General features: G+C 50.3%; 1 protein-coding gene across 2 annotated transcripts; it reads left to right on the forward strand.

The window, feature by feature from the left end:
• Positions 1-6,834: 6,834 nt before the first annotated feature.
• On the forward strand, positions 6,835-25,630 carry FFAR4 (free fatty acid receptor 4). Of its 2 annotated transcripts, XR_013814764.1 has the most exons (4): positions 6,835-7,493; positions 14,691-14,819; positions 23,955-25,229; positions 25,428-25,630. XR_013814764.1 is itself a non-coding variant. In XM_079793958.1 (3 exons), the coding sequence occupies exons 1-3, from the start codon at positions 6,927-6,929 to the stop codon at positions 24,342-24,344; spliced, it is 1,086 nt and encodes a 361-aa protein (XP_079650084.1). In that variant the 5' UTR covers positions 6,835-6,926; the 3' UTR covers positions 24,345-25,630. The 2 variants fall into 2 exon arrangements, 1 of the variants encoding a protein (XP_079650084.1); XM_079793958.1 differs by having other exon boundaries at positions 23,955-25,630.
• The last annotated feature ends 1,275 nt before the right edge of the window (positions 25,631-26,905 follow it).

Below are 26,905 nucleotides of genomic sequence, written 5' to 3' on the forward strand. Positions count from 1 at the left end.
TGGCATGTGGTGCAAGCTCTATCGCCGTGTGTTGAGTGGACTGCTTCCTGTATGAGGCTGGTCAGTGTGACTCCTGGACAAGAGGAGGCCGCAGAGAAAAGCTGCCCCTGAAGTAGAAATGGACCCTCCCTATACTGATTTCCATTCTGACTTTAAAAATTTGTGTTCAAAGTCTTCAGATTGCATCTGTCCTTGGGAAAATGGAACAAAGTGATCGCTAAGATCCCTTTTATGAGTTTAAGCTTCTGTCTTGGAGGCAATTTGGCTGCCACTAAAATAAGACCATTTTTTAAACAACAGGGTTTGGGGAGAAGGGGTCTTCCATTGATTAGACATATTAGCGACAGGCAAAAGGTGTTAATTTTGAGCGAGTTAAGCAGGAAAGAAATGCATTGGAAATGCTCCTGGAAATTCCCAGTTTGGACAGGAAGACTAGAGCCACTGAGAAAATGGGCGGGACCCAAGAGCAGCCAAGCTGTAGGGACCACTGCTTGAGTCCTGCCTCCTGTCCAGGCCTCAGTTTTCTTATGATTCTGAGTCAACAGGTTCACTGTGGGGATTACGCACATGGGCCGGGAGCCAGGAGGCCTGGTTTCAGATCTTAATTCCTAGAACCTCAGGTAAAGTCCATGTCATCTCTATGCTCTGTCTCCACATCTGTAAAATAAGGATAATACAGGTACCAACTTGCATTTGTTGCCTTTTTCTGTAAAACAAATTACCCCCAAATGTAGTGTTTTCAAACAGCAATAAATATTTATTATCTCTCAGTGCCTGTTGGTCAGGAGCAGCCTAGCTGGGTGGTTCTCAAGAGGGTCAGTCCGATGGGGACTAGGTCTGCAGTCATCTGAAGGCTCAGTTGGGGCTGGAAGATTGTTTCCAACGTGGCTCACCCATGTGGCCGGCAAGTTGGCCTTAGCAGTTGGCAGGAGCCTCAGTTCCTCACAACAGGATGGTCACCTCCCCTTAGAACAAGTGATACCTGAGAGACAGCCAGGCAGAAGCTATGTCCTGTGTGCGATCTAGCTTGTCACATCGCATCATTTCTGCTACATTCACTCATTAGAGGAAACTAAGTCCAGCCCTCGAGCAAGGGGATGAGGCTTAGGCTCCACCTTTTGAAGGGAAGAGTGTCAAAAAGTTCCCAGCTCCATTTCATAACCACCACACTACCTCACAGGGTTGTTATGAAGATTAAGTGAGTTAACACAAGTGCTTAAAACAGAGCCTGAAATATGGTAATTAGCACGTGTTTGCTGTTATTATTATTATCATTATTACTACTATTACTATTACTATTACTATTACTGTTATTGTTATTATTCTTCCCTACCTTGCTAGTCCTCCTGGTCCTCATTGTTTCTTCTCCCCAAAGTTACCTCAGAGGTGGGGGTTGATTAAATTATTGTTTTTCTCCATCTTGTCTTAAATTATTGGTTCCTTAAACCCCCTCAGGGAAGCTGGGGCTTTTGTTGTTGTTGTTAATCCTCACCTGAGAGTATTTTTCCTTTGATTTTTGGAGAGAGTGGAAGGGAGGGGAAGAGACAGAGAGAAACATTGATGTGGGAGAGATACATCAATTGATTGCCTCCCTCACGTGCCCCAATCAGGGTGGGGGATTGAGTCTGCAACTGAGGTATGTGCCCTTGATCAGAATCAAACTCAGGACCCTTCAATCTGCAGGCCGACGCTCTATCCACTGAGGCAAACGGGCTAGGGTGAAACAGGGGCTTTTCTAGGACCGGCCCCAGCCTATTTATCTGCCTCAGGAAACAGAGTGAAGTCACACTGGGACTCCAACCGAGGCGGACAGGCCTAGGTCAGCCCCTCTTTGCACATCGTAGTCCTCACAGTTGCTACAAGGCTGACCCTTGCTCTCCTCCCTTCATCTCAGACAACATACCCGCCACAGTGAGCTGAGGAAATTCCCCAGGCAAGTGATTGGCTTGGGGACACACTCTTGCCCAGTCGGCGCCCCGATGTGATGGGGCTTGGGGTTGGGCTTTGAGGGCAGAAACCACCAGCAAGTGAGCAGAAGAGCCAGTGAGATGGGCCCTGGCTGCCACAAGCCCACTACCCACGAGGCAGAGCCACAGCGAATCCACGAATCCACGTGCAGGTAGCTCCCTGCAAAGGACGCCCACCTGCAGGGTCACACGGCACTGAAACCCAGCCAAACCCCTGCTGCCAAGCCCGGAGACTAGGCTGCATCTACCGCGAGAAAGGACTGCCTTTTCCTAACTGTCTGCGCAGGGTGGCGCTTTTCCTAATGTATATAAAGACTGCACATGCTAGCTGGGGCTTGGCTGCCCCATCTCATTTTCAGATCCCTGCCCTGGGCCCCTCCTAGGTGAATCCTTCACAACCAGGTGGCTGATCACTCATTCCACTCGGGTTTAGCTTTTTCATTGCCCAGCTTCGACTTGGATTTTTCCTTTTGGCTGACAGACCTGCTGTGGACAGTCGAGATGACCGGCCTGAGGCACATGGAAGCGCTAGCCCTTCCCCACTGTTGCAAGTGCTGGAACTCCGCCCAGTGCCTTGTGTGCCTGGGAACTCTGGCCCTCCTCAAAGAAGGAGCACAGCGAGCTTCTCCGAGCACAAGTTGGCCCTCCTTTACCCCACTGGCCTGGTGGAGGGGGTTACTTGGCTGTGAATGCTCAGGGCAACTTGGGGGGTGGGGGGGTGTAGTGGGGACCGTCCTTGACAAGATGGAGCAGATGTGCAAGGAGATATTCTGATCTCTGCAAGGACTAGATAGATAGATAGATAGATAGATGATAGAGAATAGATAGATATATAGATTAGATGATAGGTAGGTAGGTAGATAGATAGATAGATAGATAGATAGATAGATAGATAGATAATAGATGGTAGAGGATAGATAGATGGATGATAGAAGATAGATTACTCACAGAGAGGTTTGAAGAGCAGCAATGGGCCAGTAAGCATTTGCATACAAACTTTATAAACATTTTCCAGAGGAAAAGTAAAACAAAAACAATAAAAAATAGACACAGAAAAGTCCCCACCTCCTGCTTGGTTAAAAATATAAAGTAAACAGGCACAGGAGTCATCCCTCCATGGGGCCTTCCCTTTAGCTCACAACTACACTGTCTGTATTTACACTTGGTGGGTCCTTGTTTCCATTCCTACCATTTAATCTAAGAGTGGAGAGGCAAAGGAGCACGACAATAATAGAAATTAACGACCATGAGCAATAAATACAACACTCACCAGGGCTCTGCCTGTGGTTTCCTGCCGTCTTGTCTCCAAAGAACACGTGAGGTCGGTCCACCCTGATGACTCCAGGCCCAGCCCCATGGACCAAGGGGATTTGACAATTGTGCACACCTGGGGCCATAGATCGCTCTGAGCTCACTGTGGGTTGGTTAAAGGGGTTAGAGAGTTTTCAGTGTAACCTCTACGGGAAAATGATAACATTTTCTGGCTTTTTGCCACTTGGTAGGACTTCACAGCAGAGAGTGACAATAAGAAATAAAGTTTGGTGAGGTCCCAAGAGGCCATAGCCTATAGTACAAGATTTCTCACCCTCAGCCCTATCAGCATTTTGGGCTGGGCAATTCTTTACTGGGGGGCTGTCCTGGGCATGTAGGAGGTTCAGTGGCAACCCTGGCCTCTCCCCTACCCACTGGATGCCGGTAGCAACTCCCCAGTTGTGACTATCAAAAATGTGTCCAAATATTACCAAATATCTCTGCAGTGTGTGTGTGTGTGTGTATGTGTGTGTGTGTGTGTGTGTGTGCAAAATCTCCCCAAGAAGTACTGCTCTGGTGGTTAAAAGCAGGGGCACTGGGGTGTGATTGCCTAGAGATGAATCCCAGTGCGTGCAACTTGCGAGAGCACTGAATGAGTTAATAAACAGATAGTCTGAGCGTATAATTTATCCTCCAAACCAGGGCAATTTGAGAGTGAAAGGGAGTTCTAACAATAATTTCATAACCTGAGACTGTCTTTGCAAATGGGTATGTGTGGCTGGTCCATAAGACTATGTAGTGTTGAGCATTGAGCCTGACCTGGTGTCTGTTTGATGACCATTGTGCCATGTGCTCTACATGCAGGAACCTCATTAGACCTCATGAGGTTGGTATTATTATTATTTCCTTTCTATATATGGAAAGTCTGAAGAACTAGAAGCTAAAGTTCAAGGTCACATGGTGAGTTGTGCAGCCAGGATTCGTATCCTGACAGGCGAGTTTCCAAACCCGTGTTCTTAACCACTGTGCCCACATGTGCTCGGTGCCCAGGGAAGCAGCACTACCCAGCATCCCTGGGACTCCACATGAAGTACTAGCTCTAGGTCACTCACAGTTTCCACATTAAATCCACTTACAAAGCTGGGTGCTCAGGGTTTATTGTGATTAAAAGCAGACACATGAAAATCACTGTGGAGCAGAAAATGTGGGTGGCAGTGCCCAATCTCATTCCCAGTTTTGTGGAGCTCAACAGGTGCACCATCCCATTAGGAAGTCACTGTGATTATTTAAGAATGAAACGAAAATTTTATTTTTCAACTCATATTTATTGTTTACCCTGATGCCTACTAAGTTGTTAGGACATAAAAGTCTTATTAAGTCATTTGGACTCAGATGCCTAACAAATGGAGCTGTCGGTTATTTTTTTGGCCTAGGGTGCCATGAAGGTGATGGAAAGGAGAAAGCTTGGGAACCTCTGCACTCACCCTTTTCCCACTGGGAGAACCCTGGAGGGTAGTGATGGAGGAGTCCTTCTAGCCCAGAGACCTCACCTTGGTTATCCACTCTGGGGAAACCTTTCTGTCCCCATGTCACTTCAGCCTGGGATAATGGAATTCTCTCTCTCTCTCTCTCTCTCTCTCTCTCTCTCTCTCTCTCTCTCAGTTTTCCTTTCCCTCACACAAAACTATTGTCCTCTGACCCCAGTCAGACAACGCCCCTTTCCATCTGAGTTCCCTTCATTTCAATCTCTTGCCCCTTTTCAACTGTGTCAGGAAGCAAACTGGTTATTTTACAACTTGAACTTAGTCAAGATTCAAGTGGAACATCTCCCATTGACATGCAAACTGCCCCTCAGGTCAGAGGTCACATTGTCAACTCAGACCCATATGACACGGTAATACGCAGACCCACAAACGCACCCCTCCCCTCAGAAAGCACCGGGACTGCTACACTGGAGCCTGCATACATACACAGAGACACTCACAAGACAGAGCGGGCACGTGGGAGAGGCCTGGCGGTGTGGCCAAGGGGAACGGGGGTGATGGCCTGGGTAGTGAGGAAGCTGGCACTGTTAGGGCCACAAGCACACTTGACACTCTCTAACTGCCTAGCTTCCTATCACAGAAAATGAGACGGCGTGGGCGTGGTGGGAAAGTGTGGGGCAGAGGCAGGGACATGGCTGTATTACTAACCAGGGGCCTCCTTGGACAAGCCACTTCTTTTTTTTTTTTTTTTTAAATTAAGTCTAATTGTATTTTACTGTGGAATTTGCAGGACTTTTTTTATAATTTGTTTTTAATCTATTTTATTGATTCTTTTACAAAGAGGAAGGGAGAGGAATAGAGAGCTAGAAACATCGATGAGAGAGAAACATCGACCAGCTGCCTCCTGCACACCCCCCACTGGGGATGTGCCCGCAACCAAGGTACATGCCCTTGACCGGAATCGAACCTGGGACCCTTCAGTCCACAGACCGACGCTCTAGCTACTGAGCCAAACCGGTTTCGGCAAGTCACTTCTTTCTGTGCCATAGTTTCCTCACCTCTAAGGGGGTTTGATTTCTCATGGCTTGTCCAACTGGGGTGCCCGAGGCACATTCACAGCCTGTGTGTGCACCCGAAAGCACTGGGATGTCCTTCTGGGGTGTCAAGTTTATTCAAGATCACTCTTTTTACTTGAAGGCATTTTATATCATTGCTCAGAATGCAAAATTTACGTGCATTTTCATTTCCGTAACAGATAATTGATGATGACCTTTCCCAGGCAATTACTTTGTGGTAAGTGTTGTGTTAATCTCTTTACATGATCCTCATAATTACCCAGTCAGATGTCTTTTTTTTTTTTAATATATTTTACTGATTTTTCACAGAGAGGAAGGGAGAGGGATAGAGAGCTAGAAACATCGATGAGAGAGAGACATCGACCAGCTGCCTCCTGCACACCCCCCACCGGGGGATGTGCCCGCAACCAATGTACATGCCCTTGACCGGAATCGAACCTGGGACCTTCCAGTCCGCAGACCGACGCTCTATCCACTGAGCCAAACCGGTTTTGGCATAGTCAGATGTCTTATTATTCCCATTTTGTGGATTAAAAAACTGGGGCACAGAGAGATAAAACACCCCCCTAAGTCACCTTACTAGGCAATGATAAAACAAAAAAATTCTCCCCCTATCACCTCCCCCAAAATCTGGATCCATTGCAAGGTGCTTTGGAATTCACCCCTCAAACCCGTGGGGCTTCTTTGGTGAAGCCTGGACAGCGCAGGCCAAAATGGTTTCCAAAGGCCTGCTCTGACACTCCTGAATCAGTTTGAGCTACATCGGTGGATTAAAGGCCTCAGCACACCGGGTGCCATCGGAGTGTGGGAGAGGCTGGAGAGGCCTCAGGGGTTCCCAGGGTTCACTGGGTGGTTTTTCTCAGCCCTTGGGGCGCTCCCAAACCTGCCGGTGGACGTGGAATCTCTTTCTAGACGACCACCTTCCGGCCCAGCCGGGACGTTTCCAGCCGCGCAGTTTGCAGCCTGGCACTTCCTCGTTCCCGCGCGCCCCGGCTCAGCTGGCACGCCCAGCGCCAGCGCTCCTCGGTCGGGAGGGGGTCAGAGGGGAGGTGTCGCAACCGCCTCCCTCCCTCTCGCCCGTCCTCGGCGCGCAGTCGCCTCCCAGATGAGCGCGCTCGCAGACAGCTGCGGGCCGCCGGCCGCCGGGCATGTCCCTTGATTGCGCGCTGGCGGCGGGCACCCGGCCCCCGCGCATCCTGGAGCCGGACAACCGAACACGCTTCTCCTTCTTCTCCGAAGTCAAGGGCGACCACCGGCTGGTGCTGAGCGCAGTGGAGACCGTCGTGCTGGCGCTCATCTTCGCGGTGTCGCTGCTGGGCAACGTGGGCGCCTTGGTGCTGGTGGCGCGCCGACGGCGCCGCGGCACCACCGCCTGCCTGGTGCTCAACCTCTTCTGCGCCGACCTGCTCTTCACCAGCGCCATCCCGCTCGTGCTGGCCGTCCGCTGGACCGAGGCCTGGACGCTGGGCCCGGTCGCCTGCCACCTGCTCCTCTACGTGATGAGCCTGAGCGGCAGCGTCACCATCCTCACGCTGGCGGCCGTCAGCCTGGAGCGCGTGGTGTGCATCGTGCGCCTGCAGCGCGGGGTGCGCGGCCCCGGCCCGAGGGCTCGGGCGGCGCTGCTCGCGCTCATCTGGGGCTACTCGGCGCTCGCCGCGCTGCCGCTCTGCGTCTTCTTCCACGTCCTCCCGCAGCGGCTTCCGGGCGCCGAGCAGGTGAGCCGGGCAGCTGTCGGGGCGGGCAGGCGGGCAGGCGGGCGGGGATCCGACGGAAACGGTCGCCTGGGATGAAGCTTCACAGCAGCGATAACAGGCCGTTTGCTGCACTTACCCACTGTGTCAGTCACCGGCCCGGCGCTGTGGAGTTTATCTCTTAAATGTCACTGCCACCGTGCGATGTGGGTCCCCTAAACGCCCCCCAAAATGCTGTAAGTGGGGTCCCCAAAATGCCGGTAAAATGCACCCACTCTTCATGGCAAAAGTAATGAAATAACGGGGGCTTAACAGCCAGCCAGACGGAACTTAGGGGGCTCGGAGTGGTTAATCACATCCTGGGAAATTCTGCTCTCTCGCCGGGGGCGACAGTCCTCATCACACCCGCTCTGCAGACGAGGAAGCGGAGCCGAGGAGTAGCTGGCCGGGGCATCTCGCCCTCAGCGCGAGGAGGAGCTGGGGTCGTGCTCAGCAGGTTCCGTGCGAGCCGGGCGCGGACCCTGCTTGGAGGGGGCAGGTGCGTGTGGATGGGCCGGGGAGAAAGGGAATTAGAGACCCCAGGACCAGTACTGCCTCAGGAGGAGGGGGGGTTGTGGTTTCTCCTCCTGGAGCCTCGGTTTTTCCAACTGCGAGATGGAAGGACGAGACCAGCCCGCGGGAGCTTACCCTGAGAACCCGGGTGATGGGTGGTTTCAGAATATCTTGGGCACCCGAAAAGCCAAGCCCCCCAGGTCCCAGAGGCTGGGCCCATGAGCTTTATTCGGGGCACCACGACCCCCCAGTTGTCATTGGGATCATGGGGGTGGGTGGGTCCACTGTCTAAAAACAGTTCTGCGGACCGCTCATGACATCGGCTCTGGTCCGCTCCGTCCGCGCTCCAGAATCGCGGGCGCGGGTGTGTTTGCGTTGCTAGCCTGCTGGGCCCGGCAGGGTTTTCGAGCCGCGATTCACGCTAGGACGCTGGACTTGAGCGCGGGCTGGGGAGGACAGTGGCCTGCGGTTCTGGCTGTCAGCCCCTGTGCGTCAGTCTTCCTGCGCCTTGCGAGGAGGGGCAGGGGAAGGACTCAGGTCTGTGCACCTTCCCAAAAGGCGGCTCAGCCTCCCCAGGCTGCTGCGGCTGGCTTCGTCCCCCTCCTTCGTCCCCCTCCTTCTTCCTCCAGAGGTCGCTCCCCACGAAAGCTCAGCCCTGGCCCTAGGAGGGAGGGTGGGCACCCGGAGCCAGCCTGACACAAACCACAGCCCCAAAGAGAGGCGCGTGCAGTGGCCAGTGGGGTGGGAAGGTAGGGAGGCTGGGTTGGGGAGGGGAGGGAGGTGAGGAGAAGGCTTTGAGCTTTGGACCGATGCCTCCCTGGGTGTCTCTTCCAGAGCCTGGACACAGAGGTGGGCTTCTCTGGGGGTCTCCCCTGACCTGCCTGTCACCCAGGCCTTTTACTGGGGGTGGGGGAGAAGTCTGCATCCTGTGTAAGCAGTATCTTTTTAACGCAACTCAATCCTAAAAAGCCTCTTTCTTAATAGTTGATGCCTTGCGTGGAATACATTGTGGGGTTTTGCTTGTTTGGTTTGTTTGGTGACCAACAGGCAGGAACTGCCTCAGACCCGTGGCACTTGATCAAAGAATATGTGAGCCTGTGGCATGTCTCTTTGAGTGGGGCCAGAAAAGCTGGGACTAGTTGAGCTGGTGGGTGCCATTGGCATGGGGAGACCAAGGGCCCTAGCTTCATGGGCAGCTGGTCCTCCTCTGCCCAGATACACCTAAGGATCCAGGTGGCCACTCAGATGCTCTCAAGTAAGTGGGAGACCAGGCCTCACCCCAGACCAACTGGATCCGCTTGGAGCTGGGGTTCCACCATCAGTCTTTTGATTTTGATTTTTTAAAGTAATTCCCTCACTGAGTTAGTGCTTCTGTATTTTTAACAGAACTTGAGGGATTTCTCCCTATTTTTTTTAATAGAAACAAATGGCAAATCAGGGAATTAAGGATAGAGCTTAAGGGTATCTGATGTTTCTAGATGTGTATCTTGTGCCGCTCTCTTTTACGATGGTTTTAGGTACATGCCTACTTCACTGTCAAATAACACTTCAAAAAAATGAGGCTCTTGTCGCCTCTAGGCCAAAAGCCCAGACTACAACTGCTTGCTGACAGGGACACTGCAGTTGTCTTCCACGTCTTTCCACTCTGCGTTTTACCCCTGGAGGTGGGGGGGGGGGGGGCATGTGGGTGCGGTCAAAGCCCTCTGCATTCCGCTTCCAGAAGGACTAGGGTTCCATGCAAGGCGCTCCCATGGAAATCCGTGTGAGGTGGCCTTCCCTCCGTTCCCCTTGGGCCGGGCACCCAGACTCCTCTGATTTTAATCCGGAAACACCTCCTTGGTCTTCAGAGCCTTAGGAAAGGGGTTTGGGCAAAGCCACAGGGAGAGAAAGGGTTCTCACAGCAACGCAGGAGATTGGGGGACAGGTGAGTTGGTTACAGGAGCCCTGTTCCCGGAAATTAGTGGAGGTGGGGAGAGGGAGCATGTAATGAGAATTCCACAGTCCTTCCAGCTCTCCATCCTCTTTGTCTTTTCCCCTTTGTGTTATGCCTCCCTCCCCCCTCCCCCCTCCCCCCGCCCATCCCCACCCGTGCACCTGCCAGTAAGCCAACAAACAGAAAAAAACCCTCGTTCCTCAAAGGCTGTGACCTGAACATGCAGGAAACATCTCATTTTATAGGTGAGCAAACAAGCCCAGTGGTTTAAGAAATAAGTTAAAGAGTGAGAAATGGAGGGACAAAAGGGAGTGTGGCCATTAAAAAGAAGGATCTGGTCTAGACTGAACTAAGTCTCATATTAAAATCAGCAAAGACTTGTTTTCTCAGTCCCCTACTGCCCACCTCCTGGCTCTAGGTTTAGCCTGCCACCGCCCACTTGGACATGAAATATGGAGGTTGTGGATGGGGGAACATTTTCCTACCCAAACCACAGGCGTAGAGAATGAACTAACTAACCCCAAGCACAAGCTGGCGCTCTGCCCTCAAAGAGCACTGGCCAGGGGGCTTTCTGCTTACCTGGACCGCCCACCCCCCACCCCCACCAAATCAGAAACATGATTCCCTTTGTCCATCTGGGTGCTCAGCGGTCCAGGGTAACCCAGCAGTTCAGGGTGACTTCCCTGAAGGGAGGATGAAATAATGGACATTTCAGAAAATGCTGCAGAATTTGGTATGACGACTGTGGGCTTTGGAGTCAAATGCTGTGAATTTGAATCCTCTCTCTGCCGTTTAGGAGCTGTGTGACAGGGGCAAGTGAGTGGTCCTGCTCTCTATACCTCACCCTCCTCATTTGCAAAACGGGCCTGATATCAGGTTTTCACTTTCTAGGATTGTCATGGGGACCAATGTTCAGTAAATGGGCCAACATCTGGCACAGACACGGTTAAGCGCTCAAAAATTACCAGCTATTATTAGTTTCCTTATCTGTGGTTAGAAATATTTTAAACATTCTTTAAACAGTGCAATTCTCCTGATTGCTGTAAAATAATAGACTGCCATTTTAAGAGGGGGGACACATCCTAGTAACTCAGACATTTCAGCCAGGTCAGCCCAGCCTGTACCAACGGCATTCCTGCCTGTGTGTGCCGTGGCCCCGGTGGGGCGGTGACCCTCGCTGGCAGCTGGGGAGGGCGGTCCACCCTGGCCAGAATGTGCGGCCCGTTTATTCTACAAACATTTGCCGAGCACCCCTCCCCCTGCCCTCACCATGGGTTACATGCCCAAGACACACTCATCCTCTTCAAGGAAGTGCATTTTTTGAGCATGCAGATGGTCCCAGGCCCTGGCAGAATTCAGTCCCAGGAGTAGGTGTCCTTGTGTTTATTTCCTGGAGGAAGAAATGCCTGAAGTCATAGAGCAGGTAAGAGCTGGAGCTGGGATTAGCCGGCGTCAGTCTGTTCCTTCTGGTGTCATTTTCATGAGTTGATTCTCCCTTAGGAGCCTTGGTCCCACTGCCCCCCTGCCCGGGTTTAATATGAGGCCAGTAATGCCATCGCGTCTCTATTGAGTGTGGGTTGGCTCAGGAAACAAACAGTTTGCTTGCCCTTGTTAACGTTAGAGGACGCTTTTAAGATAAAAGACAGTAAGTCTATCGCTTGCATTGATATTTTCTTTCTTTTCTGTTGGGAAGCTGATAGGAGAGGAGATGTGCAAGTAGGATTCGAAGTTCCTTAAAATGACCTTGAAGTCTTACAGTTTTTGTTTGAAGAGGTGGGACGGGAAGGATGATTTATGAAGTGATCCCCAGGATGTTCCAGAAGAATCTTTAGAGCCCTAGCCAAGTAGCTTGGTTGGAGCATAGTCCTATATGCCAAGGTTGCAGGTTCAATCTCCAGTCAGGGCACATACAAAAATCAACCAACGAATGCATAGATAAGTGGAACAACAAATTGATGTCTCTCTCCCTCCCTTCCTCTCTCTCTCTCTCTCTCTCTCTCTCTCTCTCTCTCTCAAAATCAATCTTAAAATACTTTAAAAACAAACCTAACAGAAGAATCATTAGAGAAGCTGACAGGAAACAGCTGGAATCAGGTGGCATTTGCCTGTAAGTCAACCAGTGTGGGGAGAAGGCAGCATTTGAGCAGCGCCTGTGGAAAGATGACCCTATCCACAGGGGAGTCTTCTTAGACAAGAAGTATATCTAGCAGAGTGTGAAGAGGAGAGGCAGGTAGCCAGACAAGGGTGTGGGGACTGAAGGAACATTGCAGGCGCAGGAAATAGCCCATAGTCAGCCAGGAGGGTTGGCAGGGGCCAGCTGGAGAAGGGCCAGGTACACCCCTTCAGGGAGAGATGGCCTGGTCTGGGAGGGGGTGACCAGTTACAGTGAGATCTGTGGGTGGATCGGATAGCTACGAGGTGGAACTCTGAGGTTCCCTTGAGTGAGGAGGCAGAAGGCAGAAGGCTAGTGCTCAGGTTCCTGGCAGCTTGGGGAATGGCAGCTCCATGGGAGTCAGTGACTGCAGGAGGTGGAAGCTTTTGGGAGTGGGATGTGGGAGGCTTGACGTGCCCATGAGGCATCCTGCAGAGATGTCCTCAGGGGAGTGGGGTGGGTCTGGGCTTCAGAAGAAGACTGGCTGAAAAGACTAGATTTCAGCATCACCTGCAAAAAGAAGCCATGGAAATGAGTGTGTTAGGGAGGGGTGGGGGTTGGGCTGGGGAGGATGGAAGTCACATTTAACCACATGATGTGCCTGGCCTCCTGCCTTCATCCCTTCTGGTCCTGACGCTGAGCTCCAGCTTCTCTCTTCTCCGGAAACCCCATCCTTTCAGACACAGCCGACACACACCCTCCAGGACGCAGCTCTGCCAGGTGGCTCCACGCTCCTGTCACCTGTCGACTGCTGGGCGCTTCCAGCCCAATGCCCTGCATTGAAGTTTCCCGGGGCCTCTCCCTCCCTGGCTGCAGAGACCAAGCCCACGCTCACTGTGGCCTCGCCGTGGCTCAGCCACCACGGCTTGGGTCAATAAGTGGTTGAACAAGCGAATTAAAGGACACTTGTTGACTCAGCCAGCTTTACTTCTGTAGCTCAGTAACAAAGCAGGTCTAGCACTTTGGGTTTTCAAATTTCCTTTTTAAAATCAGGAAACATTTCAAACATGCCGAGAATATTATAGCACTCCTGCCCCCACCTTCCAGATCTGATTCGCTGCCAAACTCCTGTGAGTCACAACCTAGAATCAAAACGACTTACGTCAAATAGACTTTCCCACAGAAACAAAATTATAACATCCAGTTAGAGCTGTGACTGTGGGCCTGGTGTTGGTTGATTTTTTTTTTTTTTAAATGAAATTAAACACTGCATTTAACCAAGGATGCCCTGGGGTGAGGTTCTTGTTTCCCCAGTTTTGCTAATTGTTAGGCCCTCGGCGCTTTCTGTCCTGGTGACTTTCTGTACCTGGCCCATCGTCCTTGTTTTGCTCATGTCTAACTGTCTACCACAGTTGGTCTTAGCTCTTTAGGGGAAATATATGATTCACAAGGACTACATCATTAGTGTTATATTATTTGAGGAGGATGTTTCTAAGCCTTAGTTTCCTCCTCTGTGTAATGCGAAAAATAGTAATAATACATCTACATAAGGTTGTTGTGAACATCCAATGAGATAATGTATGTAAAGTGTTACCTGGTGTGGACTAAGTGCTTTGTTGATACTGAATAGGAGAAGAAGGGACTACTTGACTGTATTTTGAGTTTGACCACCTAATTATGATACATATTGAAAATTGATAAAAACTCTTTGCCTAGTATAGCATTTAGTAAATATTGAATGAATGAATGAATGAATGGTGCTATGGATGATAATATTTCTTCTAGACATTGGTTAAGATGCCTTGTTCACCAGAAATCAATAATATGGTCTTTTTACACAAACATACTCTTCAAAACCTATGTCACATGTTTGGAAGAGCAACTTGTTTCCTGAACAGTTTTGTTCCTATCGTGAAGCGGGCACAGGATATTGGGGTTTGGGAGGAGGGATGGGTAGATGATAGATAGATAGATAGATAGATAGGGCTCTTCATTGACCTACTTCTTCATCAGAGGACATTGTTGCAGCATCTCTTAACTATTCAGTAATGTCCCCGCTGTTTTGGGGTCTGTATTCACGCCCAATATTTGAATTCAACACAACACAGTGGCAGCAGCAAGGTCACACCTGCCGGTTCTTTGGCCACATTCCAGTGGTTTCACCAATTGAACTGATGGAGACTTGTGCTTGCGTCTTGGTCTGGGGCTGCCGTGTGCTCCTCTGGGGAGAGGCCCCCAGGGACAGAACTCCCGAGTCTGGGCACCAGCATTGCCTTGGCGTCAGCCATGCCCTTCTCTGATGCAGCATGACACTGGTAGACGTTTGAACAGCCTCCAAATGACCACTGTGCCTTAATGTGGACCCTGTTGCCTTGAGCACTGGGCTTGGAGTCATGCCTGGGAACTAACTCTGGCTCTTACCACCCTGTGACCCTGAGTTATTGTGAGGTCAGAGGCAAATGATTTGTAAGTGGGGTTGTGTGGGCCGTGGAAGGGATTCTGGGATTTCTGGTCAATTGTGTGGTAGTGTACCAGTAAGTAACACATCAGTGTTAGAGTGCCCGGTAAACCCCCAGCTGGAATGAGCTTAAGGCCAAATAAGAAGCCAGCATTTAAATGACCTTCTCTTCCTTTTTATGACTAGGAAATTCTTATTTGCACGCTGGTTTGGCCCAGCATTGCCGGAGAAATCTCCTGGGATGTGTCCTTTGTCACTCTGAACTTCTTGGTGCCAGGACTGCTCATTGTGATCAGCTACTCCAAAATTTTACAGGTACGTGTGCTTCCAGACCGCAGCTGACCTTCACTCAGATGGAGTCTTAGCACTTCTGGGTTAGAAGTTACCTTAGGGCTCACGCCAGCCCAATTCTGGCTCACTGCCGAGATCGACGCCTCCTGCAAAAAGAAGTTACACCTTTATGATTGTTATTTGTCACTAATCACTAAATACAAGTTTATTACAAAAAATTAAAGAAATATGGAGTCCTGGCCAGTTTGGCTCAGTGGATAGAGCGTCGACCTGCGGACTCAAGGGTCCCAGGTTCGATTCTGGTCGTGGGCATGTACCTTGGTTGTGGGCACATCCCCAGTGGGGGGGGTGCAGGAGGCAGCTGATTGATGTTTCTCTCGTTGATGTTTCTGACTCTCTCTCCCTCTCCCTTCCTCTCTGTAAAGGGTTGGTGAAATATATTTTAAAAATATATATAGAGAGATGTGTAACATACAAACTAAAAATCTATGCTACCCCCATTGTTAATTCATTGTATATTTTCCAAGTTATTTACATATATACATAGTTTTATTCTATGTGTATGATAAACCATATAAAATTATCACATATCAACTATTTTTCAGATTTGAGATACTACTATCTGTTTAACTTTCTTTTTTCACTTAACACGCTATCAAACATCTTCCCATATCAGATCCTTTATCTCTGCCTTATTATTTTTAACGGCTTGATGATCTTCTGTCATACAGCTGTGACATAATTTATTTTATGGGCTTTAGGATTGCGTCCTTGTTTCCCTACCACACACAGCAGTGTAGTGAGAGAATACACACTTTTAAAATGTTTTATTGACGCATAACCTACAGACAGAAAAGCACACCCAGCACACACACCCAGCTCACAAACTGACCCCACTCCCGGAGCAGCTTCCAGAAACAGCACGACAGACAGCACCTTACCCAGCTCCCACCACGCACCTTCCACCCCCAGCCCCCAGCCCCCAGCCCCGGAAATGTGCCTTTCCAAAGCAGCTGACACAGGCCATGGCCTCTGTCTTCGGAGCAAGCATGTAGGGATGTAAAAAGCCCTGCCAGCCTGATTCCTACCTCTGGAGGCAGCCTGTTTACATGTATGTGCTGGCCCAGGCAAATCGTGTGTATGTGTGTTCGTGCTTGTTTGAGAAGGTTTAATGCAAAGCCTTTGAGTCCTCTCAGAGGTTTACAGTTGTCAAATCTTAGTTTTATAGCATATTATGAGTCATCTGGCAAACAGGGATATTGAAGTGGGGCCCTGTAGGTCCTGCTTGCTGTCTGGCCACTTTTATGGCTCTTTCTTTGTAGCTGAGATCTGTCACCGTTTTAGATGCTCAAACCCAAAGCCAGCCCCACCTCCATCCGAGTCTGCTAATCCTGGGTCCCGTAGTATTCCCTAGACTCTCCCCCACCAGTGGACTTCTGACCCTCCAAGTGACCCCCTTCTGGGGCTTTTCAAGGGTATGAGGACAGTTCAGGCCTAGAGTTAAGGTCTGTAAGGTGCCTGCAATAGCGCCTAGCATGTGTAAGTGCTATGTACTAGTTAAGTGTTAGCTGTTATTGTTATGTTAAAAGAAGTGAGGGGATAAGGAATGTATAAAATGTATAGAGATGTAGAAATAATTTAAAAAAATATTTAACACATATTTACGTAGTGTTTATAGTGTGTTAGGAACTAATTCATTTAATACTGCTAAGAATGACAGATGAGGAAACCAAAGTACAGAGAGGTTAAGTAACTTGCCCAAGGTCACACAGCTCATAAGCAGCAGTATCAAAATGAAAGGTAGTCTGGCTCCAGAGTTCCTTAGAAGCCAAGGGGGTCTGGTCTTCTCCTTTCACTCATGTCTCATACTTCTCAGCTGCCTGAGAAGGAGGACTGACTTATTCTAAGGAAAGTTTTCCTCCTCACCCCTTCATCCCTTCATTGTTTTCTCAGGCCAGGGCCCACCTGGAACATTCTAGGAGACCCCAAGAGCCCTGATGAGTTGGGGGATCTGTAAAGAAAGTGAGGGGACCTAATTATATCTTTGCCCCATCCCTCAGGGCACCGTTTCACAACTGTGAGTCGTGATAGAGATTCTGTCTCATCCAGGAGCTGTGCTGGGGTCTGTGATAGGAAGAACTGAAGGCTGGCCTTGGGTTTATATGCAGAGTCTCTGAAAACTGACGAATCGGATAAGAGACACCTCCTTAAGGTTCTATGTGATCTGGCCCCTGCCTGCCCCTCTCACCTCATCTTCTTCCCTCTCTTGTGTCCATGTTGGCTTTGGGGCTATTCTTCACATACGCCAACACATTGCTGCCTCGGAGCCTTTACATCTACCACCTTGGCTCCTAGATCCCTCATCCCCAAATTCCTCCGTGGGCCATTCCTCCCCTTCATTTAGGTCTCCAGTCAAAGGCTGCTCCCCAGAGAGACTCCCCATCATTCTCCAGTTCTCTTTATTTACTTCTTTTCAAAGCACTTGCAACCCCTGTCATATCCCATTTATATGTATCCATTTGTATGTCACCTGTCTTTCCCATTGGAATGCAAGCTCCGTGAGGGCAGACTTTGATTACTGTTCTAGCCCCAGGCTTAGAACAGGGGCCTGGCTCATCCACTGTTAGTGCTCGATAAACACTCATTGAATGAGTAAGGCGCTCACAGGGCCGACAAGACCTTCTCCTCTTGGGCAGTGGGAAATCACTGCTTGAAGAGTCTTAAGACCCGGGTTCTAGTCCGAGCTTTATTTCTGTGTGACCTTAGGCAAGTCACTCAGTTTTCTCTGGGGTTAAATGGGCCTCCGTGGATTGTTTAACACAACAAAATGAGAGCAGATATGATAATGTTTTGAAAATCACAATGTTAATGCAAATATAAGACATTTTAAAAATTACTTCTCGCTTACTAGCAAACCTGTTGCCTATTTCCTGGGAGGACCATGGGTCCTCACTTGGCACCTGTGGGTTTGCCAGGCTGGTAACTTGGAAGCAGGTGAGTTGCCGCCAGGTGGATGGAGGGTCTGGGCAGGATACCTCCGAAGATATCCATACTCAGAGACACTGAATCAGCTTTTCTGCCGAGTTTTTCTGTCAAGAGTATAACTCTGTAAAATCATTGAATGTCAGTGTTAATTAGCCATATTTACAGAGACACAATATTAGCAAATCATGTGGAGCCGTGGGACACAAAGCTACACCACGTACCCCTTTCTCACCAGCCCTACCTTTCACCTGTCACTACTGACTTTAACCCATCTCTAGGCCTGAGAAGTGCCCCTTACAGATCACCCTGATCTCATTCCTCTAAAGCAGAGTTCCCCCTAATGCACTCTCTAGAACTCCATGGGATGTTAGACATTAGGAAGGGTTCCGTGATCAAATGAGTTTGGGAAATGCTAGGCTAGTCCAAGTTACATGGATTTCTTTGCTGCAGGACTTCTCAGAGTCTTTACTATGTGAATGCACTTTGGGAATCTCCAGCACAGGGTAAGAGTAGGCAGCATGGCTAAATCTGACAGCAGGACTCTATTCCCCACAGAGCATCTCTCTGGACTGGCGCTCCATGCGTCTCCTTCGGGAAACTGCTCTAAAGTCCCCACCCTAGTTGCTGGTTCTGTCCTGGTCAGGATTGAGAGCAGACGTCACCTGGGCTCTTCCCATCTTATCTGCCCTTCTGCCTGCCCTGCTTCCTTTTTACTCATGACTCAGCCAGGCTATACATCTTCAGTGGCTTTTTCCAATCAACAGTTTCCCAGGGAAATAGTCTCCCAGCCACTCCCAAGTACCTTCGATCGGGCTGTCAATGTTAGCTGTTGGGGCTTGGTTTATATTGTCACCCAGCAACCACTGCCATGGCAAGGTGAGATGCTTCTACCCTTTGTTTGTATGTTTCCTGTTCCTCCTCCCCATTCCCTACTACACACTAACGTGGAAGTGCAGGGTAGGCAGGGTGCCCTTGCTTTTTGCTGTATATCCAGCGCCTATAAGAGTGCTTGGCACATAGAAGGGGCTCAATGAATGTTTATTGCATGGGAGTGAGTCTGTGGCTTAAAGCTGGAAAAGGCTTTTCTATCTCGGCGCTTACCTGAGAAGCAAAATGTTTCCGCTGAACGTGAAGGTGCTGGGAAGTGAACACGCAGGCCTTTCCCCACACCTGACCCTCATTCCCCAGCTCTGAGGCCTGTTTGCCGACGGAAAGGGAGGTGGCCTCTGGAAGGACGGAGGCCATTGTCTGATGATTCTAATTAGGAAGTTGCTGATTGACCAAGCAGCCCCCAAAGAGACACAGCGCTCAGGGACCTGAGCCGTGTCCGTGGGGAGCAACCGCTCCCTGCACCCACCTGTCAACAACCATGGTCTGGTGGCATGGAGTGGCTAAGGGTCTGAGGTGGAGAGAAGGTTCCCTCACAGCCTTCAGATGAAGGCGGCGAGTCTCAAACCATTTAACAAGTGACTCCTCAAGCCCTACGCATGTGGCTCGGTGGTTGAGTGTTGACTTATGAACCAGAGGTTATGGTTCGATTTCTGATCAGGGCACATGCCCAGGTTGCAGACTTGATCCTAAGCAGGGGCCATGCAGGAGGCAGCCAATCAATGATTCTCTCTCAGCATTGATGTTTTTCTCTCTCTCCCTCTCCCTTCCTTTCTGAAATATACATATATATATATATATATATATATATATATATATATATATAATTTTTTTAAAGTGACTCCTCAAAGGTCTGGGAGAAAGTTCAAGTCTGTTGTCCCAGATCAATAGCATATATATATATATATATATATATATATATATATATATATATTTCTTTATTGATTTCAGAGAGGAAGGGAGAAGGAGAGAGCGATAGAAACATCAAAGATGAGAGAGAATCATTGATGGGCTGCCTCCTGCACACCCCCCACTGGGGATCAAGCCCACAACCCAGGCATGTGCCCTCGGCTGGAATCGAACCTGGGTCCCTTCGGTCCGCAGGCTGACGCTCTATCCACTGAGCCAAGCCAGCCAGGGCCCAGATCAATAGTTCTCCTGCTTTAGTGGGCGAGACTCATCTGGGGCGTTGATGAAAGTGTTGATTTCTAGGCTTTCCTCAGACCCACAGAAGCAGAGTGTCTGAAAGTGGGCCCAAGCAGGTGCGTTCTATCGAGTGCCAGGTGACTGGTGCAGGTGGCCTGGACCACATTCCCGGAGCGCTGTCCGCTCTCCCTGCAGCAGTGCCCAGTGAAGAACTCAGGTTCCCCTTCTGCCCCCACCCCCAGGTACACGCCCCCACTTGATCTCCAGGCTTTGTGCAAGTCACTTCACCGCTCAGAGCCTCGTCTCTTGTTCCTAAACGGGTAATGACAGAACTTACCCCACTGGCTTGTTTTAAGGATTAAAGTTAATCCTCGGAAGTTAACTGAGCATTTAGTTTAAAAGCACATCAAACATTCTGCCCACTGCCAGGGACATGGAAAGCCCTGGATAGCAGGTGACTAGCCTTGTCATCTAATGCGGGGAAGAGAGAAGAGGGGGAGCCACATCTCATTACAATGGGCCCATTTTCCTTCTCACTCCCCAGAAGCTGCAGACACTGCGCACAGAAGGAAATAGTAGCAGCAGCCAGGGCTAAAAAAAGACGCAACCACGTAGCTGCTTGGCTCATGAGTCAGTCCAATTTGTCTGTTTGCTCACAGTCATTGTCACGCACAGAAGCCACAGGGCAGCCCAGCACCCAGGGTGCGGGGTTCAGAGGCAAGAATGACGCTCCAACGTCTCTCACACAGTGTGTCTGGCAGGTGCCCTGTGACTTCCTGAAACAAAGCACTGCTGTGCCACGCAGGAGATGTACCAGGAAGCCGGTTCATCTTCGCAGAGCTCCTGGCATGAGAGCTCGGAGTTACAGGCTGGGCAGAGGCTTTCCACTGACAGAGACAGTAGGGAGCGGGAAGGAACCAGTTTAAGATTAAGAGCACGGGCTGGAGTCAGACTGCCAAGGTTTGGAGCCCGGCTCGGCACGTGCTGGGTGCTGTTGGGCAAGTGGTGTCACCTCTTGTAGCCTTAGTGTCCTCACCTGTAAAACGGGGATCCTCAAAGCACCTATGTCACAGAACTGTTGGGAGAACTCAAAGAGATAAACCAAGTGATATGTACAGGGCCTGGCACATAAGTGCTCAATAAATATGAACATGCATCACCACCATTCATTCAAAAAAAAAATGTATAAGACACAGTACCAGGGACTTCATCCTTCTTGGCAGGCAATGTGGGCAGCACGAGCAATGAGGCTGCTTTCGAATCTTCCTTATGTGTCCACCAGGCTGCACTTGGGACTAGAGTGACACCCCTACACAGAGGTGCTAGCATTTCCCCTGTGGCCCTCCCACCTACCAACCTGCCCAGCGGTTACTCTCCGAGGTCTGTTGGCCACGGTAGTCTCAGCTGAAGCAGCTTTCACCTGAACACACATTCTAACTTGATTCTACACAGCAGCTTCCAGGCCTGGGTGTGCCCATGTGACCTCCGGCATGCGAGCCTGACATGGCGGGTGATGTCTCCTGAGCAGCCCCACCCTGCAGAACAGGGCTGAAGAGGATGGCCGCCCCTTTGGAGCCTTTTATGATGTGGCTCATCTTTATCTCAGCTGAGCTGGGTTTGCACAGATGGGGGCTTTGACCATGTATCACCAGTGGAGTAGCCCTCAACAGTTACTTGAATTGCCTGAGACTCATTAGCCTCATCTCTGAAGCTGAAATAATGATAGTGCCAATCTAAAGAGTAGCTGTAAAGATGAAATGTGACAATTTATAAATATAAATGCACAGTACAGGGCCTGGCACACAGGGAGCCCTCCCCGCAGCCCAGCGAGCCTGATTCCCACTGCTCTTGTGGTTGGGGTGTGGGTGGGGAAGAAAGGGCTCTGTTCACTCAGCATCTGCTGCCCTGGTCTCCGTCACCAAGAGGTGGACATCAGCTACTGCGCAGAAGCCACAAGCAATTGCATTTAATCGTAAAACCAACAGCTACTCTTTAATTGGCTAGTGACAAGTATTCTAAGGAGACTATTTTAAGCCATTGTGATCTTTTAGTTAAACTTGCCCAAACTGTGAATTTCGCTAATTGCTTTCAAATTGCTTCCCCTCTTGAGATTCCAGAATCTCAGGGGAATGGGCCTGGGAAGGCCTGCTAATGAGATTTGTGGCCCTTAAAGTCTCCAGTCCTGTAAGCACCCGCTGTGTGGCTACAGCAGGACACGGGGCCAGACTAAGCAAATGGGAGTTAGCAAGGACCATGAATGTGACCAACACATTCTGAATTTGATCTCTTCCTTGGGGACAGAGGTCACAGGTGGAACAAAGCATGTCAGGCTAACATGTACAGTGCCCCATCGCATCCTGTGCTAGCTATGCACCGGTTTGTCCCCTGTTCACCACCACAAACCCTTGTCCCTCTCACCCCCAAAACCCTGGGTACCATTAAAGCTGAGCAAGTGATAGGGGACAGTGGACTTTCTGCCCCCTGGCTGTGCCTAAAGGACAATTGGAATGAGGCATCAAAGCAGGATGCTGTATGTACCTCCGGGGCGGCCTGCACCTGAGCACTGGACTCTTCCCAGCCACCAGGGAGGCCAGACCCCCCAGCCCACCCACCACCTTGGGCCTGGGAGACACACTTAAATGGCAGCCCCCACCTCCTCTCTCACAGACTCAGCTTCTGTGGGGCTCTTGCTCTCCGAAGTGAACACTTCCAAGGCTAAACTCTCCCTCAGGGCCCTGGTTCCTCACCTGTACAAAGAAGGGGTGCATAGGCCTCGCTACTTAAAGTGTGGCCCTCGGACCACCACCAGCAGCAGCAGCGGCGGCAGCACAGGAACTCGTGAGAAACGCGAGGCTCAGCCCCAACCCAGACTCCTTCGGCATCGTCCTGTTTAAGTTTGTATCTTCAGCACATTTTGCTTTTGTGCAATCAATACTTAGCTTTTTCGAAAAAAGAGACAATAGGGAAGTTGTGTGTCTCAGTCTCTTTGGACTGCCATCACAAAATACTGCTGACCACGTGGCTTATAAACAATAGAAACTGATTTCTCACCGCTCCGGAGGCTGGAAGTGGGAAATCGGGGCGCCAGCATGGGGGCCGACCTCGCACTGTGTCTTCTGATGGCAGCAGTGTCCAGGGAGCGCGCTCGGGCCTCTTTTCTAATTGTTTTAATTCAAAATAATTTAAACTACAGTTGATATTGAATATTAATTAGTTTTTCAGGTGTGCAGCGTAGTGGTTAGATATTTATATGACTTACCTAATGATCCCCCCACCTGGCACCTCCATGGTTATTACACTATCACTGTATTGACTACATCCCATGACTATTCTGTAACTGCAGATGAATGAAGATTAAGCTCTTCATCTTTTTTTTTTTTACTAGAATATTTCTAATGTGTGCTCTCAGTTTATCAGGAAGAGGAGAATCGCTTCTTTATTTTTTATTGATCTCAGAGAGAAAGGGAGAGAGAGAGAGAGAGAGAGAGAGAGAGAGAGAGAGAGAGAGAGAGAGAGAAACATCAATGATGGGAAAATCATTGATCAGCTGCCTCCTGCACGCCCCCTACTGGGCATCGAGCCCACAACCTGGGCATATGCCCTTGACCAGAATCAGTCCGCAGGCCGGTGCTCTATCCATTGAGCCAAACCGGCTAGGGCCCTTCATCTGTTTCTTAAGGGCACTAATCCCACTCAGCAGGGCTTCCTCCCTATAACCTAATCACCTCGCCAAGGCCCCACCTCCTAAGAGCATCACCTGGGAGGTTAGGTTTTCACAAATAAATCTGGGGGGAGGACACATTCCGCCCAAAGCAGTGTCTTCTGACCTCACATCCCTCTTCTGCACCACCCAGTCCAGGCCTTTCACTTCCCCTCGGCCACTCTACCTGCGAGTGGATGATTTCCTGCCTTATTTCTCAGGGGGCCACCCAGGCGCCCCGTTTCTTCAGCGCACCTAAGGGTGGACAAACCCCTCCTAAGGGTGGACAAACCCCTCCTAAGGGCGCTCTCTCCGCACAAAAGAGTCCCCGTGCAGCCGGGGCAGCAGATTCCAACCCTGGCCCCCTGTGCTCCTCGTGAATCAGCCCTCCCCGCTGTCGCCCTGCGGTGACTGTGGCTCCGCTGCTTGTGTCCCCGCAGATCACCAAGGCGTCGCGCCAGAGGCTGACGGTGAGCCTGGCATACTCGGAGAGCCACCAGATCCGCGTGTCGCAGCAGGACTTCCGGCTCTTCCGCACCCTCTTCCTGCTCATGATCTCCTTCTTCATCATGTGGAGCCCCATCATCATCACCATCCTGCTCATCCTGGTCCAGAACTTCAAGCAGGACCTGGTCATCTGGCCGTCCCTCTTCTTCTGGGTGGTGGCCTTCACGTTCGCCAACGCGGCCCTGAACCCCATCCTCTACAACATGTCCCTGTTCAGGAACGAATGGAGGAAAATCTTCCGGGGCATCTTCTTCCCAGACAAGGGAGCCATGTTTACAGACACGTCTCTCCGGAGAAATGACCTGTCTATTATTTCCACATAAGTAATCTCTCTCCAGAGGCAGAGCGGGTCACTCTGGTGAGCCACTGGTGTGTCTTCAAAAGGACGGAGTCTCCAGGACCCTCACACCAGGGTGCCCTGCGCTAGGAACATGTGACCTATGCAAATACCATTCACGGCACCAGTAAATTAAGGGATGATCCTTCAGCGAAAGAATTGTATCCTGTATAAAAGGATTTGTTATGGGTTTCTTGAAATATGAACTTTTTCAGTGTGTTTGTCCTACGATTGAATGTAATAAATTTTTATTTATTCCTGTTCAACAATCACATCTCCTACCTGTAAAGCCACACCTTGCTGGTTTCTGAAGTGAATCTTGCAACTGGCCCAGGACTCAGATTTCTCTGAAGGGCCACAGCCACTCTAGGTCCCTCCCCTGGACTCGCAAGGCCTTGGGATTGTTCATTAATGTCGATAATGCTTGAGGAATTTCCCAGGAACAACCAAAGGTGACTTTTTTATTTGTTTATAAGAAATGCCATGGACCCCTTTAGGAGATTCAGTGTCATTAAATCAGAAGATATAGGAGAACTCCAATATTTTTGGGCCGGGGAGTCGGGGGGGGGGTGGTGGTGAGAAATGATCGTAGGACATATTTTGGGAAGATAGAGCAAGCACGACTTATTGATGGACGGGATGTACAATGTGAGGGAAAGAGAGGATGCAAGCGTGACTTCTAGATTTATAGCCTGACACTGGTTGGATGGTGGGCCAACCAACAACAACGGGGGAAAACTTGGGGTGGGAGAGCCCAGAATTTTATCTATGGCTTGTGTAAGTTTGAAATCCAGTGAGATCCAAATGGAGAGGAGGTACAGTAGTCGGATGCAAGGTTGTGGAGTGTGGGCCTGAAGATGCAATGTGGCAAGTCATCAGATAGTGTTTACAGCAGGCGTCCTCAAACTACGGCCCGCGGGCCACATGCGGGTGTTTTTGCCATTTTGTTTTTTTTACTTCAAAATAAGATATGTGCAGTGTGCATAGGAATTTGTTCATAGTTTTTTTTAAAACTATAGTCTGGCCCTCCAACGGTCTGAGGGACAGTGAACTGGCCCCGTTTAAAAAGTTTGAGGACCCCTGGTTTACAGGCCTAAGGTTTTAGGAATTATCCCTGGGAGAGAAGAGAGAAGAAACCAGAGCCAAACAGAACCGTGGGACATGCCATCACATGGAAGTTGGGCCCATGCCTGGAATGCGCAGTAGCTCGGGGCCTGGTACATGGTAGGTGCCCAACATGGCTTAGCTGTCAAGTACATCAGCAGCAGTAGTTCCATTGCTTGTGGAGTTTCTTGAATAGCTTCTTCTGAAGTAAGACTCATGGTGCTCGAGGACAAGAGGACTGGGATTTTCTGTTCATCTTATCTAATAGTCTTGATGAATTAAAACTATTTTGAAGTGATGTGTGGCTATCTTATGGGTCTCTGGGTTGTCAAACTGAGGCTGGAGGGCCTGGCTCTGACAGTCTGCTGCTGTGTGTGAGGACAGGCAGGGCTTTCCCATACATGGTCACCTGTTTCCTCCTTCCTTGGTGGGAGGACAAGCACACTGGGGTGGGGGACCCAGGAACCCCCCATGGGCCCTTGCTATGCCAGCACCCAGGCAGAGGTCTCTGCACACGGGAAAGAGGTGTCCTTCCCCACCTGACACATTCCATAGCTGTCAGCCGGGCATGGCCAGTGTTCGCACAGCTCCCACGTGCTCTAACTGAATCCTCACTGCATCCCATCAGGCAGACACTGTTTCCCCATGTTTCACAAGAGAAACATGAGGCTCAGAAAAGCCATGTAACCAGCTCAGATCACACAGCTACTTTATGTCAGAACTGGATTTTGACTTGGAGACTCGGGTACCAAAGCCTCCTGGGAAACTGGGGCAAATGGCTTTGCAGCAATTGTACAGTGATGTTCACAAGTACCGCTGAAGGTGTGGGGTCCTGGTGTTCACCGCCACCCACCATGCCCTTTCCTGCTGCTCCACGTCCAGGTAGGGAGCACTGGGAGCTTCCCCCAGACCTGGCTTCCGAGGGCCCCAGGTGCCAATTCCCTCAGGGAAGCCCAAGGCCTCCTCTCCTCAACATTTTGGCCACATCTGAAATAAGGAGTGAATTAAGTGCTAGAAACAGTGGAGGGCTGGGGATGCTTACCAGAGCTGACCCAGACCCGTGCCTCTCAAACACACCCAGGGGAGCCGGCCATGCCGCCCCTTCCCTGGCCCTGGGCTGCCCGGGGCTTTGGGCTCACTGGCCTGGCCTGGCCCACACCCACTCACCTGCTGGTTTAGCCTCGGTGCTTTGGCCAGGCTGGCAGCGAGGGCCTTCCTGGGTTAATGGAGAACACCCTTTGCAGGAAGTTGGGAGAAGCCACTACCACGAATGGAGATTAGGCACCAGAATAGGCCAAGATCATAAAGAACCAGGGAGGCAAGAATACCTCCAGGGTTATAGAAGCGCATCCTATCCAACCATCTGCAGGACTTCTCACTTCGACAACACGTGGACACAAATGAACACCCACATCATAGGAAACAGGAGACTATGTTTTAATA

Source organism: Cnephaeus nilssonii (assembly GCF_951640355.1).
Source record: "Cnephaeus nilssonii genome assembly, chromosome: 16".
Lineage (NCBI taxonomy): Eukaryota > Metazoa > Chordata > Mammalia > Chiroptera > Vespertilionidae > Cnephaeus > Cnephaeus nilssonii.

Coding starts and splice junctions, on each gene's coding strand:
- FFAR4 (XM_079793958.1), top strand. CDS start 6,927: ATGTCCCTTGATTGCGCGCTGGCGGCGGGCACCCGGCCCCCGCGCATC. Junction 7,494..14,690: donor GGCTTCCGGGCGCCGAGCAG/GTGAGCCGGGCA, acceptor TTTTATGACTAG/GAAATTCTTATTTGCACGCT. Junction 14,820..23,954: donor GCTACTCCAAAATTTTACAG/GTACGTGTGCTT, acceptor GTGTCCCCGCAG/ATCACCAAGGCGTCGCGCCA.